Genomic DNA, 14454 nt, shown 5'->3' with positions numbered 1-14454 from the left:
TAGTCAATGATGTATGCACCCTGGAGGTGGATTGAGGAGCGGTAGATGGTAAACACTAATCATCTTACCTTTTTTTTCTTGTTTTTTGTTTTGTTTTGTTTTGTGGGGTTTTTTTTGTTTGTTTTTGTTTTGTTGTTTTTTGTGTGTTTTTCTTTGAATGTTTGTTTGTTATTGTCTTTTGTTTCCCCCTTTCTTTTGGTTTTGGCTGTGGTTGTTTTGTTGGGGTTGTTGGGTGTGGTGTTATAATGTGTAAAATGCAAATTTCCAATAAAAATGTAGATATTTTGAAAAAAGAACACAAGATAAAAAAATAAAGTAATCAAATAATCATGACACTGATGACGGCACTCCAAATAGAAGGTATAATGTTAAGCAGGTAGGATTAAATGTAGGATTAGGAATATGTTTTAAGCCATGTGTGTGTGTGTGTGTGTGTGTGTGTTTGATGGCTTGTCTTTGTTCTTATTGTACTTGTATTGTGTATTTGTATTGTTGTTGCGTTGAAGGATGCATCCACATGTCATTTTTAACACCATGGAATTCTAACGATTGGTCTGTAAACTAAATAAAACAGTGGAAAGTTTTCCCATTTCCATCAAGAATCTATGTGGATCTAAACGTTTGTACTTGACTTTGCAGGATTTCGGGGAAAGACCTCCACGTGACCAGCAGATGGCGATGTGTCAGTTGGGTTCATCTGCAAATGTTAAGGATGATAATCTTTAAATTAAACTAACTGCTAATTAATCAAGATGGCAGATACTGTACAAAACATAGCAAAAACATAACTCTCCCTGCTATTTCAGGCTTTTTCAGGATTCTTGATGGAGTTGTAATGGATTCCAGTGGTCCATAATGGTATTTTGGGTTGATATCACAGTGTAAAGTGTTCTAATGGTGATCTCTTTCGTTCTTAACAAAGCTAGAACTGTTACCTTTCCAGAGAGGTCTTTAGAAAGAGGAATATCTAATAAATAAATAAATAAATAAATAATTAAATAAATAAATAAAAAGTTTCTTTGGAGAGTTGCAATAGAACAAAACCACAGAATCTCAGAAAATGGCGGAAATGTCGAAAGGCATTTCCCTTCTTAGGGAATGTACAGAACATTGAATTTTTAGGAAATGTGCTTTCCAAATATATACACAATTTACAAATGTGTGTTATGTCTAGTTAATGGATAGGGGATAAAAGTATTTTAAAAAATAAAGTATCCATACTAATAATTGTTGAAGTGCAGTTTTTATTTAGAGCCTCAATGGTTCTTCATTTGTCCCTCTGGAGAAAATATTCCAATGAGCACATTTTTAGGAAGAAAAAACATAAAAAATTCAGTGACTTGTTAAGAAATCCTTAATGAATTTCCCCAGTCTGGCATCAATAAAGTTTATCTTATCTTATCTTATTAACCGTATCTTATGGTGGCTTAGTGGTTCAGGGTCCGGGGTTTGATTCCCACATGTGGAATCCCACTCACACATGTGTGTGCGGGGGTTTCCTCCGGGTACTCTGGTTTCCTCCCCCAGTCCAAAGACATGCATGGTAGGCTGATTGGCGTGTCTAAAGTGTCCGTAGTGTATGAATGTTGTGAGTGAATGGGTGTGTGAATGGGTGTGTGAGTGTGTATGTGATTGTGCCCTGCAATGGACTGGCACCCTGTCTTGTGCCTGATGCTCCCTGGGATTGGCTCCAGGTTCCCCCGCGACCCTGAAGAAGGAGTAAGCGGTAGAAGCGGTATGTCTTGCACAATAAAAGCACTAAATGAGCACATCATTGTGTCCTCTGTGTGAACATGGGTGTGTGTGTGTGTGTGTGTGTGTGTGTGTGTGTGTGTGTGTTTACTCAATGTACACACTCAATGTGTGTGTGTGTTTATTCTCATTAATGATCATTCAAAACAGGAAAAGCAGAAAGAATCCAGAAGTCATGATGATTGGTATATTCTGTAATACACTGTTGTATATACTAGAAATCAGGAAGATGATGACCAAGTGATTTAGAGAAAGTTAATAACAACAGTGCCCAAAGAGAGTTCTTCAGAGTAATTCCACAGAAAACCCACTCAGGAACCTTTTGACTGGAACCATTTTTGCAGAAGTATGTTGAAGAAAAAGTCATGATGGAAAATATTTCATTTATTATGGGAACAACAAAATAATGGCTAGATTTTTTTATGTTCCCAAAGGTTCTTTTTGAGAGCATAGAAATAATTTTATAAATGAGCGTAAAAATAAGATTTCAGTAGATCATTACGCCACGTGCTGTAGAATTCTGGATCCTGATTGGTCAGAAGGTATTGAGTAAATTCTCTATAACAGCAGCTCTGCAGTAGTACAGCTAAAAATCACAGGTTTATATGAATGCACTCATTCTAAAACGTCATAGTTTCTAAAATAACAGCTCATTCACAGATAATAATCTGTACAGAGATGGTAATTTAATGTTCCTGGAAGGAGTCTCCAGTGTCAGAGGGAAAGGTTATGTTTTCAGAAATCTTCAGGACAGAGGAGTTTATACTTCATGGTTTCTCAGTAACAAAAAAATGACAAGCTATGTTTATTTTTGTCTTGCTATCTTCAACAAAGAGGAAAAAAAGAGATGCTGGTGAGGGAACAACTGTTTATAGCCGCTATAATGTAAGTGTTTCAGTAACTGATACTGGACTTCAGCATGAAGCAGGAGAGGAGCCAGCACAACATTATAATCAACAGTGGACAGTTTTCTGTACCTTAGTGTTCACATCATGCAGGACCTGTCAAGGTCCTGTCACGTCAACACTCTGGTGAAGAAGGCCCAGTAAACTGAACTCTAAGGTGCTAAGGAAGTTTGACAGCTACATTATCAAGAGCATCCTGACGGGAAGCATCACAGCCTGGGTTTGGGAACAGAACCAAGCAGGATAAGTGGGATTTCCAGAGGGTGGTGCAATCAGCTGAGTGCACCATCCGCAATCCAGCTACAGCAAACACCAAGGCCAAGGACCAAGGCCAGGAAGATAGTGAAGGACCTCAGCCATCTGAACAATGGACTCTTCTTTCTGTTGCGGTCAGAGAACGGCCAATACAGAGAGAATCAGGATGAGCTTCTTCCCACAAGCCATTCGGGCCCGGAACCAGGACAACACCAAGGACTAGAGCTTGGACTTACCTCAGCTTAATGTTGCACAGCAAAACAACTGCACATAGCTGCACTTTATACCATTTATAGTCAGACTGTTGCTGCCACCCATCTTTATATCCTCACATTATATTTTCATACTTTTTTAAAATACTTTTTCTAACTCTATGTAAATTCTATTTTATGTCATGGACAGTCCTTAAAAGCTTTTCACTACTATTAGTGTACGGTTGTGTGTGTGACATATAAAAATTTGAATTTGAAATGTAACTATAAACAGATAAAAACTATGATGTGTCAATCACAAATAAAAAATTTTAATTGTTGGCAGACTGCTGTGGTGAAAGAGGACTAAACCACTCACAGACATGCTGTTATAGATAAATAATTAACTAGTAAATAGTTCATCACACGCATCACGCTTCATCACACCACCTATTAAAGCACATCACAAGGGGTTTATCCCTGACTCATCCCTGTCATAATTCCATGACAATGAACTAAAGGGCCATCATGCAAACAACAGATTCTCTGTAAAAATTAAAATAGCATAATCATCACAGCTTCCTGTCTTCCATTGTATATACAAAGTGTCAGAGAACTCACACTAAGGTCAGTGTGTCATGTCATGATTAAGTTTGAAGTTTGGTGTGTTCTGTGTGACTAGCAGAAATGGTCATGTGGTTTTGAGGCACTTCCTGTAGTTCCTGTAACTGTCCTTCAGCAGAATGGCCTCAACTGTTTACATTCCTGGAAAGGCACTTATTTGTACACACCTGTATTTCTCTGAACTTCCTGTAGCACTCTGAAAAGCAGAGTGAAAAAAAAAAACCCTCTTTGATTTGTACCTCTAGGGGAGTCCTTAAAGGTTCTACAAATGTAACTCTACAACAGTGTTTCCCTCTCAAGGACAGAACTCTTAAATGCTATTCCAAAAAACCCCCAAGGAAATCTTTTTTTCTAAGAATGTATTTTCACATGTAATAACCAAAATGATGGAGAAATAGTAAAATAAAATGATCATATACCACTGAACAAACTCAGTCTCCTCTCTTCTACTCTTGTCATGGAATCTTCTTCAGCAAAAATAAAAAACTTCTGAGTCTCGAGGTTTTTGGTGGCAAAAAGAGATTAGACTTTTATTACCATAGCAACAAGAGCCGAGTCGGTTTGCAAAGCGACTTACGTAATCCATCTTGATACACTATTTTATACCGCTCCAAAAGAAAGACTCTCTACAGCTCATCCAACTGTTCTGATAAGAGCATAAAGGAGGTCTTTTTGCAAACTAACACACACACACACACACACACACACACACACACACACACACACACATCCTTGACCATTGATGCATCTTCTCTAACAAAGGTGGTCTTCTCAGTGTTTGCACATTTGCATACACATGCCTTTGCATATGACGTTCTGTATTTTTCTAACTTCTGCAGTTTGAACAATAGACCACTTATAATTTAGGACGCTTAAGTTCTTCAGTTGTCCCCTTTAAAGAACCCTACGACAAAGTTTTTTTGATGTCAGAAAGGATTCCAATAATCTGTAATTATCAAGTTTTTTCCTCTCTTCTCTGCCCCCTCCTCCCTCTTCCCCTACCCCTCTCACTGCAGATGACTTTGCCACTTTCTTTTCCAACAAGATTACATCAATCAGGAACCAGTTCTCAACCCCAGACATGCATAGACCGACTCCTCCTCCATGTAACTCCCAACTGACTTCCTTCTCTCCCCTCTCAGAGACTGATGTCTCTAAACTCCTCCTCTCTAGCCGTCCCACAACCTGTCCTCTTGACCTTTTCACCTTCTTCAGGCCATCTCTCCCACACTATTACCTGCACTCACACACATCTTTAACACGTCCCTCTCTACTAGCACATACCCAACCTCATTTAAGCAGGCCCGGGCTACCCCACTGCTTAAAAAAACATCACTTAACCCTGCTGTAGTTGACTACAGACCTGTTTTCTTCCTCCCTTTTCTTTCCATAACTCTCGAAAGAGCCGTTTTTAATCAACTCTCCAATTTTCTCACACAGAACAACATCCTAAACACCAAACAGTCTGCATTCAAGAGCAATCACTCCACGGAGACTGCTCTGCTTTCCATCACTGAAGCCTTACGACTAGCAAGAGCAACCTCTAGATCATCTGTCCTCATCCTACTTGACCTGTCTGCTGCTTTCGACACTGTGAACCATCAGATCCTCCTGTCAACTCTCTCCAGCCTGGGCATCACTGGAACGGTTCTGCGCTGGGTGGAATCCCTATCTCTCTGACAGATCCTTCAAGGTATCCTGGAGGGGAGGTATTTCTGAAACTCAGCAACTCACAACTGGTGTTCCACAGGGGTTAGTTCTCGGTCCACTCCTCTTTTCTATCTACACTACATCTCTAGGGCAGGTGATTGTGTCTCATGGCTTCTCATATCATTGCTATGCTGATGACACCCAGCTCCATTTGTCCTTCCAGCCTGACGATCCATCCGTCTCTGCACGCATCTCTGTTTGCCTTTCGGACATCTCGGTCTGGATGAGGGAACACCATCTTAAGCTCAACCTGGCAAAATCTGAGCTTCTCGTCATCCCAGCCTATCCCTCAATCAACCACAACCTCACTGTACAGCTCAGCTCAACCACACTCAAGCCAACCAGGACGGCCAGGAACCTTGGGGTGATTCTTGATGACAGCTTGACCTTTACAGACCACATCTCAACAACTGCAAGGTCCTGTAGGTTCATCCTTTACAACATCAAGAAAATCCGACCCTACATCACCGAACAGGCTACACAGATACTAGTCCAGGCTCTTGTTATCTCTAAACTGGACTACTGCAACTCACTGCTTTCAAGCCTCCCAGCCAGCTCCATCAAACCCCTTCAAATGATTCAGAATGCTGCAGCATGCCTCTACTTCAACCAGCCCAAGAGAACCCATGTCACACCCCTCTTCATCTCCCTCCACTGGCTTCCTGTAGCTGCCCGCATCAAGTTCAAGGCCTTGATGCTCACCTACAAGACCTTGTCAGGAACAACACCCCCCTACCACAACTCTCTCCTGAAGCCCTACGTTCCCTCACACAATCTGCGATCGATTAGCGTCCAACGTTTAGTAGTTCCCACTCAGTGTGGCGCAGGGTCCCTTTCCAGAACCTTCACACTAACTGTTCCTCAGTGGTGGAATGCACTTCCAATCTCAATCCGGACTACAGAATCTCTCACCATCTTCAAAAAACAGCTAAAGACCCACCTCTTACGTGAACACCTAACCATCCCATAATATATATATATATATATAAATTTTGCACTTACTCCTCTACTCTGTGCACTTTGCTTCCTCTGGAACTCAATTAACAGATCCTGTATGGTAGCACTACTTGTATTGTTCTCCGCTTGATATATCGCTTTGCTTGTATTTTTCTCATTTGTAAGTCGCTTTGGATAAAAGCTTCTGCTAAATGAATAAATGTAAATGTAAGTTAAAGAACCATTAGAGTTTATAATCTTTAAAAATGAGTCCCTTTGGAATAACTGTAGAGAGTTCTATGTAAAAGCCAACAAAAAAAGTGTTTTACTGTCAGAAAGGGTTCCAAATAGCAAAAAATAAATAAATAAAATAAAAGAGAGAGAGAGAGAGAGAGAGAGAGAGAGAGAGAGAGAGAGAGAGAGAGAGAGAGAGAGAGAGAGAGAGAGAAATCTTTAAAGGCCCTTAAGAATTCTATGTAATAAAGTCTTACCTATCATAATAGGTTGTAAATAGAACCCTTTTTGGAAGTTAAACCAGCTTTGATCATTAATGAGCCCTTAAAGAAACTTTTTTCTAAGATTGTAAATACAAAATTAGAACCCTTAAGGGGTTCTTAAGGGTTGTTACTCCGGGGAACCATTAATGGTTCTGTGTAAAACCCTAGAACAAATTGTAAAACAAATCCTATAAGAAAGGGTTCTAAGTAGAACCGTTATTGGAAGTGAAAAGCTCTTTAATCATCAGATTTTCTAAGATTGTAAATAAAAAAATAGAACTCGTAAATGTTTTCTAAAGGGTATTACTCTGGGGAACCAATAAATGTTCTATGTTATTCTTTTTAAAAGTGTATACTCTTTAGAACTGGAGCCCATAAGGGCTCGTTGCTTTGGTGGGACTTTTCAAGACTATATACTGCTGCACACGAGTTGTTGTTAAGCTGAACAAAAGTGCTATAGCTCCTCCTTGATTAAAATCTGGAATATAAAGAAATAAAAACTAAAAGCAGCTCATCACATTAAGATGTGGCATGATGTGAAATAAGGACACTCTCAGGAGTGAATTCTTAGGAAATGAATTCACAGACATTGAGTCAAGTTCAAAGAAACACAGCACAAGAGCAGACTAAGGTCAGATAACAAATGTCCCCTAGCAATAATTTATTGTCCCTATGTAATGCGCTAGACTTACAGTAGGGAGGAGTTTATGATAAATAACCAGGGAGAGGGTTGACGTGGTTTTTATGGTATAAGAGTTGAAGGTAGATCATGTGACTTGTGGGAATTGTGTTGAATGTGAAAGTGACCGAAAGCAGAAACAAAGAACTGAATCCAATTCTTAGCACTGCATTCTAACTGAAGCATCCTTTTGTGTTGCTTTAATGAAACTCCCAGAAAGTCTGCACGGAATTTCTTGGAAACCTAGACAGTAATTATGTTTAAACACTTTTAACAGTGATGTTTTGCTCAAGCTGTAGTTCTGGGTTGCACCAACAAAAGAAAAGCTTAAACCTGGATTAAATAAACTTTTATCACTTGCATTCAATTTGCTTTTACAGTAAAGCTTTATTCTTCGATGCAATTCCCTGATGGACTGTGTGATATAAAAGAAATACTCTCCTCAAAGCTTGGATTTTAGACCAATTTTCACTCAAAAGAAAACATATTGATAAAGATTGCTCTCGGGAGTGAATCCAGCAGGGCAGATAACCAGAATGAATAGTGGGGTAAGATCTTAATCGCTGATTTGTTATTTGTTATTGAGAATAAAGTCATGTAATGATAATTAAAGTTCCGTTTGGGTAGGGTTAGGGTTAGTGGTTTGAATGGGGTTAGGCTAGAGGTTTGAATGCACGTCCATCCACAAAAGCAGAGTACAAAGGAGTGTTTACTAAACGTCTCTGCTGTCCAGAAATGAAACTAACAGCGGTTCTGTTCTCATGGCAGCACTTTCTGGTGTCACAGTCTGGTGACATGGCACGGTATGAGCTGCACATAACTGTGTGTACTTCATGCACCATATCTACATAAAATGATAAGAAATTCCAAGAAATATTAACAAGCACTAATAACATTACTGTATAAACATTGGAGCAGTGGTGGCTTAGTGGTTAAGGCTCTGGGTTACTGATCAGAAGGGGTTCAAGGGGTTCAAGCGCCAGGGGTTCAAGCCCCAGCACTACCAAGCTACCACTGTCAAGGCCCCTAACCCCCTCTGCTCCAGGGGGGCTGTATCATGGCTGACCCTGCACTCTGACCCTAACATGCTGGAGAATATATGTGAAGAAAAGAATTTCACTGTGCTGTAATGTATATGTGACCAATAAAGACTCATTAAAAAGATACAACTAAATGCTATGAGCTCCTTCAACTAATTGCAGTGATTCTTTTTTTTAATTGCAGTGATTCTTTTTTTTTATCTCTTTTTTAAAAAAAAAAATAAAAAAGAGAGCGAGAGAGAGAGCGAGAGAGAGAGCGAGAGAGAGAGAGAGAGAGAGAGAGAGAGAGAGAGAGAGAGAGAGAGCCTGAGAAATGTCTGCAATTTTAGTTTTAGGAAACAGTGGCATCTGCTGGTAGGATGACGAACACCAGCTGCACTTTCACTTTCACTTTCCTGTAAAAGCACTGTGAAATGATATGAGAAACAGAGACCACACATAGCTTTATATACACATACTCAAGTACGCACACAAACTGTGTTTCCCACTGTGACCTAGTAACCTCGTTTAATTACCTGTTCAGGGTCAAGCATGCATGCAGAATAATAATTATTATTATAATGAGTCAAATGAACTATTTTTTATTTTGCATTGTTTATTGCATATATTTGGCACAACTGTGGCATATCAGGTTTAAGGGGACTGTAAAAGGGACGAATGAGAAACGTTTATGACTACAAATGTACTGTTTCAATAATTTATGCTGCACTTTTTTAAAACCCCAATTCCAAAAAAGTTGGGATGCTGTGTAAAATGTAAATAAAAACAGAATGCAATGATTTGCAAATATCATAAACCCATAGAATACAGAAAACATATCAAATGTTTAAACTGAGGACACGTGCCATATCAAGGAAAGAACTAGATAAGTTTCAATTTGATGGCTGCAGCATGTCTCAAAAAAGTTGGGACGGGGCAATAAAAGGCTGGAAAAGTAAGTGTTACTAAAAAGAACATTTGAAACAAATCAAAATAAAAAGAAAATCAAACAGACTTTACATCCCTGCTGAAAAAAAAACCAATAGTAAGCCTCATAGAATTTGTAATGGTTTTAATGGAAATTGCAATGGTCCCCCTGGATCTCTACTGGTAATTTGTTGCCTTCTATTGGTGGCATATTATGTCTAGTGGATACCATTAAGGACCAATAATTGTAATAGTAATGGTTTTAATGGCTAACTGATGATTTGTAATGGTATTTGTAGAAGGAACCATTAGAATTTCTGTGATGGCTTCTATTGCTTTTTTCAGTAGGGATGTGTACTTTGGGGACAAAGAAATTACATTAACCTTACTCCAACATTACGTTAACTTTACACTAATCGTATGTCAGAGCAAACATGCACAAGCCCTGTCTTAGTGTAATCAGCTAAGCAAAAATACCTGAAAAAAATATCCTATACTGACTTTAATATCTTTAGCTTAAATGCAGAATAAATAAAACACACAGTTGTCTAAATCTATCTGCATCAATCTATTCAGAAAAAAATTACAAAATATAATGCAATAAATAACAAAAATCCCAATTTCCCCAAAAGAACCCAGTTGCTTAGAAGTGAACCACATACTCAGAGGAACTGCAGTTACTCATGCGATGCATGCTATGATATTATCTAATCTGCCATATGTGAAAGAGGAAAAAAAACGTCCATGCCACCGTGCGGTAAACATGAGCATTTCTGAGAAACGCTAGAGAAATGAAAGCAGCCATATGCATAAAGGCAACTTGACTCAAACTGACTGTGCGTGCACGCATGTGTGTATAAGGCATTTCAGTTTCAGAATGAAATCATTGTTAGAAGCAGCTGTTAAAGAGAACTAACTACACGTAGTTACATGTCCCAGTGAATACCTCAAGGCTTGTCTTGTTGCATGCCCCACCAAGTCCATAATTAACCTGTGTTGGGTAGAGGTTTGAATGCACGTCCATCAACACAGGAGAACATAAACACTAAACATCTTTGCTGTTCAGAAATAAAACTAACAGCAGCTCTGTTCTCATTGCAGAACTTTTAGGTGTTATAACGCAACAGTCTGGCGACATGACACAGTGTGAACTGAACAGGACTTCCTCATAAAATATCTGCTCTAATAAACTCGAAATCGATTCAGTGACGTGTTATAATCTCCTGCAGTCACACAGAAGTTGAAATGAAAGAATAATAAACCATGGTAAAGATTTCTAATAAGCATATAAGACTACTTACTGTGAAGATTAGGCTCTACATATTAAGTCTCATATTTTAATATCATTAGATTATTTTTAACAGCATGTTGGCTTTGTAGACTGTTACCATTATGAATAACTATGGGATCATAGATATGCATATATACAGAGACACATACACACATATATAGCGACAAGTTTGTGCACACCTGACCATCACACCCATATGTGCTTGTTGAACAAGGCTGTGCAGGACACTCGAGTTCTTCCACCTTCTTCCAACCTTAACACAGCATGTGTTCATGGAGCTCGCTCTGTGCACTTTCATGCTGGAACAGGTTTGGGCCTCTTAGTTCCAGTGAAGGGAATTTTTAATGATACAGTGTACAGAAACGTCCTATACGCTCGGTGTGTTTTCCCAACATTGTGGTCACACTTTGAAGAAGAACAACATATGGATGAATGATGGTCAGGTGTCCACATACTTTAAAAGTAAAGTGTATTTTATTATGTCAACAGATTAGGATAAAATGTTACACCAAAACTAAAAATAACATTCCAATGTATTTATAAATAAGAGAAAAAAAAAAAAACATTAAGGTGCACAGTGATAAGGAAATATTATTTTGGAACAAAATATAGCAATATTCTTGCTGCAGTTTAGGGGTGGTGCATCATTCAGCTGATCTTGGAGGTGGGGGGGGGGGGGGGGGTTTAAAAATAAAACATACACCACAGACGTGCTGCAAGGAAGCAGCTTTTAATTCATTTTCCATAAGTGTGCATGAACGTGTCCACGGGCTCTCTGCTCTATGGTGTCTGTATGGGTGTTATCATCGGGTGTCCACATACTTTTGGCCATATAGAGCATGTACATATCAACATGCATGCACGCATAAATAAACAGCCAAACAAACAAATAAATAAATAGCATAGATGATCATCTTTGCACATAAAAACTAAATGATAAGAGGCTCAAAACTATGTGCAAAAAAAAAAACAACAACAACTAATAAGCAAACAAACAAACAAACAAACAAACAAACGCACAAATAAAATACAATTCCTCTATGGTTCTTTTCTGCCATAGTGGAACCATCCACACGCATGCAACATGGAACCTATTTATCTTTTCCTCCAACATGCATCTGCAGCTTTTCTTTATTATGGGTACGTGTGTGTGTGTGGTGTGTGTGGTGTGTGTGTTTATATATATATATATATATACATACATGAGAGAGAGATATTATATATATATATATATATATATATATATATATATATATATATATATATATATATGGTCGTCATGGTAACCATGGCTCGCGTGTTGACACTGTGTGTGGCTGTGGTTTGAAGTACAACCTCTCGATTTCAGAGAAGAGCTTGAAGCTAAAGCGAAAGCAAACTTTCCGGGAAACGCTGTGTGTGTGTGTGAGAGAGAGAGAGAGAGAGAGGGGGAGAGAGAGAGAGAGGGGGTGGAGCTTTAGGCTGCTTAATAAAACGCACTGCAGTTAGCGAGCTCGCGTGGAAACTAATGCAGACCAGAGCTCAGGCTTTAGGCCAATGGACTTAACTCAGCGCGGTGTGGAGTTCATACACAGCCCGAACAGACGCCATGTTTCCCCGGTCTCCTGCTCTCTGTTACAGGCTGTGCTGAACGGTAAGACCGCTGTGCTACTTTTTCACACCAAAACCCGGATTTTCAAACCGCGCATACAGAGCCAATTAAAGCCAGATATCCGCTGTGTGTGTGTTTGTGTGTGTGTGTGTTTGTGTGTGTGTGTGTGTGAGAGAGAGAGAGAGAGAGCTAAGATTGAGCACAACTTCAGCGTCTGAACTTAATCTCTGACTGTATTCCTTAATGAGCTCCTGTCAGAGTTAGTAGTGACCGAGTAGTACACTCAGTAGTTAAAGTTTGACTGCAGAGGATTTCTCACGCAGAGTGCGTGAACACAATGTTCTGCTGCAAGTTCCTGGAAAAATCTGTGAGGATGCCTCCTGGAATTACGTGAAACCTGAACCTCAGAAACTTCACTTCTGAAAAGAAACAGTATTGTTGCTAAGCTTTCTTTACATGCGTCTAGGGACTAAGTCCTGTCCGCTCCCACAGGGTTGGACTGTAAACACTGGAGATGAAATTTCAGACAGTGAGATGTTCCAACACCAACTTTTATGGAAATTCAGGCTGGTGTGTTTGAAACCGTACCAGAATGTGAGGTCAATTGTGCACCAAATGCTTTATTTCCCTTACAGTTTTTGTTCTGTTCTGTTAATAAAAGTAATTCAACTCGGTTTAAATTAGTATATAAAAAAAAAAAAAAAAAAACGAAAAAAAATCCCCCTATTTTTCAGTGTTTCCAAACAAGTTTATGAGTGTTACGGCAACCATCTGGTGGGAGTTGAGGATTTGAGAGTTTCTCAGACAGATTAATTATAGTTATTGGCCTCCAGCTAGCATCCAAACCCCAGAGAGCTGTCAGATATCGAATTCCTGATGAACTTATTCAAAAGGTTCAAACCGTCATAAAAATTCAAATCAGTTACGAATCAGAATCAAACCCTTTCCATTTCCAGTGTAATGGGAACTACAGCAGTGTCAGCACAGCCCCTTCTCCTGATATGAAACTCAGGGAAACAGAAACTGATCTGTAGAGTTATTTGCATCTGGATATTTGAATATAAAACACGCCGGTACACCGCTGTTTAGTGTCTGAAATCAGAGTTTTGTGCTTCTGACTTTTGTAGTGCAAACTATAATATATATATATATATTTTCTCTTTCCCTCCTATCAGACCTCATGATCCTCGCCTAGATGACCTTTCTGACGCTACGCTATGGAAGACAGCGCCAGGAGCTGGTCTTCCCTGTAGGATGGTAGCGCACGGCGCCGTGGAAGACACGTCAGGCACGTCAGCGGATCACCAAGCCCCGGTCTTGCACCCCGAAAACCGCACGCACTTCCGCTTGTTCAGGAATGAGAGCGAATACAAGATCATCAACGAGACCAAATCTATGCTAGAGGAGAGTGGATTCTACTGGGGGGCCATGAAAGTCGAGGAGGCCCATCACAAGCTCAAGAATGAACCCGTGGGAACTTTCCTGATCCGGGACAGTCAACAGACAAACTTTTACTTTACACTGAGCTACAGGGCGTCTTCAGGTCCCGCCAGCGTTCGCATACACTTCCAGGGCTTGCGCTTCAGTCTCATGGGGAGCAAGGTGTCGTTCGAGACGCTCTTCCAGCTGTTGGAACACTACACCAGCCCTGCTAAGAAGATCCTGCTGCGGCCATGCAGGAAGCAGCCGGTACGCTCGCTCCAGGAACTGTGCCGCAAACGGATTATAGAAGTGTCTGGAGCGCAGTCTATCGAAGAACTTCCGGTCAATCCCATCGTCAAAGACTTCCTCCGCTCTTTTCCGTATCGGCTCTGAAGACTCGGACGCATTAACACACCGCTAAGGAAATATGCTTGCCATACTTGCCGGCACCAAACACGCACTTTGTAGCACATTTTGGAAAGACTTGAACAGTTGGAAGTTTACGTCATCTTTGAATGTTTACACTATCATGCAGGGAGTCACACTGCTTCCTGTGATTATATTTTTGCTATGCAAAAAGCTATATTTCTCCATCAGTATTTTTATAATAATAATAATAATAATAATAAAATGTATTTTTAAACCTTTGAAAAAA

The 14454-nt window shown here is 39.7% G+C and overlaps 1 protein-coding gene across 1 annotated transcript; it reads left to right on the top strand.

Annotated features, from left to right (window-relative positions):
* The first annotated feature begins 12259 nt into the window (after nucleotides 1–12259).
* Nucleotides 12260–14454, top strand: socs1a (suppressor of cytokine signaling 1a). The gene is made up of 2 exons (XM_017488873.3): nucleotides 12260–12419; nucleotides 13553–14454. The coding sequence occupies exon 2, from the start codon at nucleotides 13632–13634 to the stop codon at nucleotides 14190–14192; it is 561 nt and encodes a 186-aa protein (XP_017344362.1). The 5' UTR covers nucleotides 12260–12419; nucleotides 13553–13631; the 3' UTR covers nucleotides 14193–14454.

Source organism: Ictalurus punctatus, chromosome 2 (assembly GCF_001660625.3).
Source record: "Ictalurus punctatus breed USDA103 chromosome 2, Coco_2.0, whole genome shotgun sequence".
NCBI lineage: Eukaryota > Metazoa > Chordata > Actinopteri > Siluriformes > Ictaluridae > Ictalurus > Ictalurus punctatus.
Note: the sequence above shows the minus strand (reverse complement) of the source record. Positions and strands in the feature narration are given on the sequence as shown.

Bases quoted from the DNA above. Each gene is read 5' to 3' on its own strand.
- socs1a (XM_017488873.3), top strand. From the start codon at position 13,632: ATGGTAGCGCACGGCGCCGTGGAAGACACGTCAGGCACGTCAGCGGAT.